The 7,570-nt window shown below is 57.1% G+C and overlaps 1 protein-coding gene across 1 annotated transcript; it reads right to left on the bottom strand.

The window, feature by feature from the left end:
- Positions 1–4,840: 4,840 nt before the first annotated feature.
- On the bottom strand, positions 4,841–7,058 carry CPLX3 (complexin 3; the record flags this gene model as incomplete). Its single annotated transcript, XM_082321483.1, has 3 exons — positions 4,841–5,065; positions 6,467–6,554; positions 6,898–7,058. 3 exons carry the CDS (start codon positions 7,056–7,058, stop codon positions 4,841–4,843), a joined length of 474 nt encoding a protein of 157 aa, XP_082177609.1.
- Between the last annotated feature and the right edge of the window lie 512 nt (positions 7,059–7,570).

The raw sequence follows: 7,570 nt of genomic DNA, 5'->3' as shown, positions 1-7,570 counted from the left end.
ATCCAAATTATATTCCCAGGAGCCCCCCCAGCCCTGCAGAAGTCACTTATCCAGGGGGGTGAGGTCTGCCTGTCCTGCAAGCAAGGGACTTGTCTCAAAATCTACTGTATTTCAAGGGAATGTAATTTATTGTCTTTAATAAACACTTATTTTGTTTTCTCCAATTACTCCAGTCTCAGGTTTGTGCTTTAAGACCCGAGAGGGGTCTCTAGCCAAGCCCAGGATCAAGAGCCAGCCTGGGGTGCCTGGAGCCTGGACCTGGTGCCTGGAAGGGCTCTCAGGCCCTCATCCCTGTCCCCCTGCCCAGGACCAGAGCTGGGGGGTCCCCTCCTCTCCTCCAGCCAGCGCTGGCTGGGAGTGCCCTACCTCCCTGTGCTCCCTGGGGACACGAGGCAGGCAAAGCAAGGTTTGACCTTGTTTTCACTTCAGATCTTTTTTTTTGTGTGTGTGCGTGTAAAACATCAAGCAGAACAACATGAAAGATTACATAAAATCACATTTTTTCCAATAGATTTTTATGGTGGGTGAGGAACAGCTCGGCTGGGCAGGGAGGTGTGGGGGAAAGGCAGAGGGGCTGGAGCAAATGATGGGGTGATTTTTGGGGGACCCCAGGGATGGTCTGAGCTGTGACCCCAGCACAGCTCCTTCTAAGGCTGCCTTCACCCCAGCTGGTGCCCCATAACATGGTTTCTTTAGTCCTTTGCTGGCTGCTCCGAGCCACTGCTGGAGAGCTTCCCAGTCAGATGTGGCAAAGCATTTTTATGTCTTTTTTTTTTTATTATTATTATTCTGAGCAGAGATTATATCCTGAGGCTTTAAAGAGCTTTCAAACCCCCTGCCCTCCCCCGGCCCGTGGCTAGCGCAGAGCCGCCAGGGATGGCTGAACCGGCTGGCTGCGGCAGCCGGCGCGGATAATCACATCTGCCTTTACGCTCTGCCGAAGATGGGGCTGAATCCGGACCCTTTTGAAGCAGGGAGAGGCTCCAGCTGCTTCCCCGGGGTGATGGAGCTCGGGGTGCCCTGGCTTTGTGTCGGGGTGGATACGAGTCTCTTCTGCGTCAGGGCTCGCAAAGCGCTGCCCAAATGTTGCTGCCCCGGCTGAAGGGAAGGAGGCACGAAGCGAGCAGTCCCCAGCCTGGCAGCGCGGGGCCAGCTCCGGCGGTGGCCTCTGTCACTCGGCGTGGCTTTGGCTGCAGCGGTCCAGCCGCCTTCTCCCATCGGTGTCACAGCAAAGCCCGGTGGGGACGCGTGCCGAAGCAGTCCTGCCTCCTTACGCCATCCAGCCCTTGCAAAGGGCTCTTCCCACCCAGATCCTCCCGTGCATCGCTCACAGGGCACCTCTTGGGCCCAGATTGTCACCCAGAGGGAGACACGGGAGTGGCAGATGGGTTTATCACCCTCCTTGTACCAGCCCATGGGTTACTTGGTGATGTGAGTTCAAACACTTTTAAAGAAAGAGAGGGCTGGGGAAAGCTGGGTCAGTGTGTGGAGCCAATCCTGGGCTCTCCTCCGTGCTCTTTAATCCAAATTAATCCCAATATCTGGACCAGCAGTACAGTGATGCGGCAGTGGGATGGATGGGGCCATCCCTTCCCACAGCAGCTAGCAGGGAGATTTAATTGCCTGCAAAAAGAAAACCAAAGCGTTCAGCGGAGATCCCCCATCCTTTGATGGCAGTTCGTTTCGGTGCTTTAACAATTGCTCATTTAATGCTTTGTTCATTGGGGAAAGCACTCACATCATCCCGCACTCACCGGCAGAAAGGAGGCCTGATCCTGTGGCCATACGATGAGGGGTTGCTCCATGTCTGGTGCAGGAGGGTAGGAGCTCTGCCCGCCTGCGGGACATTTATTTATAAGCTCTGCGGCCGGCAGAGATCCTCCAGCACCCAGTAAGGGCTTGCTCAGACAAATCCACCCCAAACCTGGCCCATAGGTTAGGGGTCTATAGCATAGAAGAGAAAAAAATTAATTTTCTGCTTTAATCCACACTAATTTTTTCCTTTAAGTTTTTTAGCCCATGTGTTGATGCCTGGAGCGGTCATATGGTGTGCAGGCAGCCGGGATGCTCGGCTGCAGGCATGCTCGGGGACCCGGCAGTGGGGAATGCTGGCAAACAAGATGCATCTCTCGACAGGCAGGGGACAGGCAGGAGGAGGGCTGCCTGCTCCTGCTCCCCCATCCCAAACTCTCCTCCCTGGGACAGGCACTGGGCCAGCGATGGGAGCAGGACTGCAGGCTCGGAGCATCCTCGGAGCTCACGCCGCTTTGCCGGGAACGCTTTGCTGAGGCTTAACATGTTGCGGAGCCAAGCGGGAGAGCGCGTGCTGCTTGCTTTTCACATGCCTGGAGGTCATGGTGCCTCCTAAAATAAACCCGCCGTGCTTCACGCGGCCTTTGCGTGGCGGCACGTGGGCCGGCAGCAATCACGGAGCAGAGCTGAAGGTCCGTGGCTGGGGGAGCGGGGAAGCGGGGCAAAATAAAAGGTGGGGGAGAGGGTCCAGGCTGTGTCCTGGAGGGGTTACACTGGTTACGGGTGGGGATGAACTAAAGGGCTGCATCCCCCAACCCCATCTCCCTCCCTCTGCTCTCGTGGGGATCCCGCTCACCCGCGGGATGTTTTATTGATCAAGCCCTGCTGAGGATTTAAAAGCCAAGCCTGGCTGGAGGGCTCGCCTTGGTCAGTGCCTGCTTTCTGCTATCCCTTTCCTGGTGGGGGATTAGATGAGCTTGGGCTGATCCTCATCAGGTATGATCTCCTTTCAAAGCTAAAGCTGCTTCTGCCAATCTTCCCTCTCCTTTCTCGCCAGCCTCCGGCACTGTGTGGGGCCGGGTTAGGGCTCTGCCTGGGGCAGATGTCCCCGGAGCTGCTGGCCGGTCCCTGCGGGGCTGGAGACCAGCCTAGTCCCTGGGGCTGGAGGGCTGTGATGATGTGGGTCCCCGTGGGCAGAGCATCACGCCTGAGCTGCAGCCAGGAGGCTGAGCTGCCACTGTCTGTCTGTCCTGCCAGCCAAAGCAGTGGGTGATTTCTTCTCAAGGGTGAGACAACCTCTGACTTTGGAGGGTATCAGGAGTTTCTCAGGACTCCCTGGCCCCAGCATGGTGTTACCAGGCGGCGGGGGGCAGAAAGCAGTCTCCTGGCCATACCAGGGAGCTTTGCTCAGCCCAGCAGCCCCACACATGGCCTGACACAGCATCCCTGTTGCAATAATAATAATAATAATAATAATAATAATAATAATAATAATAATAATAATAATAATAAAACAACCAGCTTCCCAGCACCCTCCCCTGTGTTTTCCTGGATGACCCACCCCCCCCTGCAAAAGCAAATTGCAGTTAATCGGCTCCGTTGGGATTTGGAGCAGTAAATTCCCAGTCCGTGCCAGCTCTTTCCAGGAAGCCCCGCTGCAGGAGCCCAACACCCGCCGGGATGCCGGCAGGCCGGAGCTGCTCTGGCCTTAAGTCACACCTGTACTTATCACGGTCTCATCCCTGCAGAGACGTGTCCTTGCTCGGAGCAGTGCTGCGGACATCCCGCAGCGCCCATGAGACTGAGCCGGGTAGCTGGTGGTGATCTGAAGGCTTTTTACTAAAATAGCCCAAAATCTGTGAAATCTGGGGGTTTTGCGTGCTTTTAAACCCGGCTGCTGACAAAGAGTCGCTCGTAGCATCCCTTTGGTACGAAACATGGCAAAACACCCGACCACAACCAGGCGTGATGCTTTCTTCTGGATGATGCTGCAAGAGGTTTCTCCCTTGAGCTCCCATCACTGCTCCCCCCTGCTCCGTCAAGGGGACGCGCTTGACCTCTCTACACCCCTCATACCTTGGGGGACCCCAACACCTTTATCAGGAAAGCACTGCTCGAGGAGAGAAAGAAATGCATAGACATCTCCTGGTATTTATTCCACCGGTTATAACAGTACCATGGCACGGGGACAGCATAGGAGGTGGAGAGACACTCAACTGAGCACAGCACACAACCACAGCACGACAGAGGAGGAGGAGATTTTCCCTTATCACTTTGTTCTTCTCCTGGAAGAAACAAGGACATGAGTGGATCCCACCATGGGAGAGGGAGGGTGTGCCACCACCACGCCGGGGAAGGGCTGGTGTGGGTTCAGATGAGCACCGGGGAGGGGTTTTATTCCTCTCTGGCATTCATTCAGGCTTCAGCCCTCTGGTCCTCAACACCCCCCTTCCTGCTAAACAGGATCATATAGCAGGTCCTTCCTGGCTGACTCCTTTGAGAGGGGCCCTCAAGGACAAAGTGGCTGGTATTTCTTGCATGGACGGGATGTTATTTCTCTTGTGATGGGTATGGGATGCAGGGCGGGGGGAGCATTTCGCATTGTGCCTTGTCCTTGCAAGGCAAATTGGAGTCTCCTTGTCATTTCCAGGAGGCTCGGACGAAATGTGCAGGCAGAGACACGGTGTATGGCCACCGCTCTGCTGGAAAGCCGTCGCCTTCCCCTGCTGACGCGGTTCAATAACACTCCAAGGTCACTCGGGGCTTTCTTTCCCTGCAAACCCCCCAGCTCTCGCTAAGGACACCCACTGCCACGGGCACAGGAGGAGGCGCTGGGGTAGGGGGGGACATGCTGACTCTTTGCTCTAACCTCAGACTGGAGAACAAAACAAAAACCACACATCAGGGACATCAGGGTCAGGGACTTGAGGCTTCACACGGCTCAGAAGGAGGACCCGACTCACACAAGGCAAGGGTGACAACACCAGTGGGGTCCCCGCTGCAGGCAACAGCCACTGCCAGACCCTTCGCTGCGTCCCCTCCCTTCTCCCACAGCGTCACGTTGACGGGGAGGGGGGGTCCAGCCAGGTCACATCACGGCACATTTCTCAGCCGATTGCTTCAGGTCCTCTAGCGTGGCCGAAGCTTTGTCTTTCAAGGAATCAAGGTCCAGGTTCTGGATGTTGCTGAGCTGGCCGATAACCGAGTTCTTCTCTTCCTCCTCCTCGTTGTCCTGCTCGATCATCTTGGCCAGCTCTTTGGGCAGCTCCACATCGCCTCCCACCAGCTGGATCTGGTTGTCATCCGTTTCATTCTGAAATGGGCCAGGAGAAGGTCAGGCGTGGGATGCTGCAGGTGGGAAGGGGGACTTCTGGAGGCACTAAAGGCACGTGCAAGGTTCACGGTGGTGTCTGCATGGGCTTTGGGCTGTCTTCCCATTTTAAGGCCCATGTGGGTTAGTCCCTGGGGCTCACAGTCATCCTCGTGCTGTGGGTAGAATGGTGCCCATAAGCTCCATCACTGCTGACCCAGAGGGGACGGGGCTGAGCAGAGCCCGGGCACACACCAACGGACACAGCAAGAGCTGAGATGATAACCCAAGTGTGCCAGCATCAGTATAAATTGGCTTTAAGCTGGCATTGGAGTGGTTGGGGAGGTTCAGGCACCCAATTAAGCTACACGTATGCTTAACAACTGTGCCCACCGGAGATCGGGGCCAGCTCTGCACTGGAGAGCCACAGGGAGACTTTGCAAGAGGCAGCTCGGCTGCCAAGCAGGTTCAGTAATGAGCAGAAGAAACTTGTCGAAAGATTAGAAGGGACATCTGAGGCATGAGAAAGCAGCAAAAGGATCAGGGGGCCAGATCTGAACAAATCCCCATTTCCCCTGGAGAAAAAAATCTCCAGCTCTTCATTTTCTGCCTTTTCTTGTTTTTGGCAGGGGGAAAATAAATTCTCCAGCTGTTTATTTCCTGGCAATAAAAGGGGTGTGAGAAGCAGTGGGGTGTGCATCCAGGCTGGTTGAACAATATCAAACAATCTGAACAATATCACTTGGCTTAGCTGACCTTTCTGAACTAAAATTAGCCCGGCTCCAATTTAGAGTATTCACCGCTGAGAGACTCTTGCTGAATAAAGGGTGGGTTTGGGGGGAGAGGAGCTTGTGGCAATTCCAAGAATGGCTGAATTATCCCTTGATTAAATTGTTTCTAGTGAATCATTCGTTGGGCAGAAATTCCAAAATAGGAGTTTAGCTGCGAAACCTTTGCCAAATAATCCGGGGAGAGGAGCTGGCTAATCCAGCCGGGAAGGTGTAATTCTGGCTCCACTCCCAGCTACACTGCTGGGGGTCCGGGGTGAAGGCGGCTTTCCCTGGTCCGGCTGGGGTTAGGGGGCAAAAGAGAGGAAGGGGGGGATCAAGCAAGGCAGAGGGTGTGTGCCGGGGGTCCCACTGTTTGGGGCTGTGGCTTGCAGTGCTCAGGGGTGACGGGAAGGGGGCAAGGTTTGGGTGGAAAGATGCTTTTTAGGGGAACTGATTTGCACTTGGGCTTTGTAGCTTAAAATCTCATCCGGCAAAGAGGGTCCAGTGCCCCTTCCCCTCCCTGCAGAGCAGGGCTGTTGTCTGTCCCCCCGTGGCCCCATCGCCAAGCCCCCCATGAGGGCTGTGATGGGGCTTGGCTTCCTGTGTGCCCCCCCCGTGCCCGGCATGGCCATACCTTGGGGAGCCTGTACTTGTCTCGGAAGTGGGACCTGAACGTGGCCCTCTCCGCCTTGCGCTGGGCAAACTGGGCATCTCTCTCCATCCTGTGAACCACACAGGGCAGTTACCGGCAGCTTCTGCCCCCAGTCCCTGGGTCTAAGCATCTCTATCCCCCCCAACCCAGGTACCCCCCATCTCCTCTGCAAAGTCCCGGTTCCCCACAATTTCCTCCCCCCAGCGCAGCCTGAACGGAGAAAACAATCCCATCTCCCGGGTGAGGAAGCGGATTAAAGGATTAGGGGGTTCATTAAACTCCCTCATGGCTCTGCCCCCCCCAGCGCTGTCTCCCCCATGCATGGGATGGGGGGCTGCAGAGGGAGCACCCCGTTCCCTGCCGGGACCCAGGGGGTCCAACCCGCCCCAGTACCCGGTGCCGGTTGCACTCACTTCTCCTCCACCAGCTGCCGCTGATACTCCTCGTACTCCTCACGGGTCATGCCCTGCGCCTCGGCCGGAGACTTCTCACTCTCGCTCTTCTCCTCGCCGCCCAGGCCACCCGTCAGGTTCTTCAGCTGCCCCCCCACCATGCTCTTCACCATGAACGCCATGGTCGTGGTCCCGGGGGGCTGGGGAGCCCGCGGACCAGGGAAGCACGGGTGCTGGGGAGCGAGGCTGCAGAGCTACTGTGGAGCTGGGGTGCTGGGAGAACCGGGGTTAATGGGGAGATGGGGTTTTGGGGTACCAAGGAGCGGGGAAGATGGGGGATGCTGAGTTACGGGGGAGCCCGGGGTACCAGTCTAAGAGCGAGCCAGAGTGCCGGGGAGCCGAGGTACACTCGGTGCTGGGGTGCCAGGAGTCGGGAGTTACCGGGAAGCTGGGTGCTGCGGGTGCGAGTTCCCGGGGAGCCAGAGCACTGGGTTACCGAGGAGCCGGGGCCAGCAGAGCCGAGTTCCCGGGATGCCGGAGTGCCGAGTTCCCGGGCAGCCGGGATGCCGTGGAGGTGAGTTCCCGGGGCGCCGGAGCGCCGAGTTCCCGGGTTGCCGGAGTGCCGAGTTCCCGGGCAGCCGGGATGCCGTGGAGGTGAGTTCCCGGGGCGCCGGAGCGCCGAGTTCCCGGGTTG

The sequence above is a fragment of the Platalea leucorodia genome, assembly GCF_965183815.1.
Source record: "Platalea leucorodia genome assembly, chromosome: 9".
Taxonomy (NCBI): domain Eukaryota; kingdom Metazoa; phylum Chordata; class Aves; order Pelecaniformes; family Threskiornithidae; genus Platalea; species Platalea leucorodia.
The sequence above is the reverse complement of the archived record's forward strand: the minus strand, read 5'-3'. Positions and strand labels throughout refer to the sequence as shown.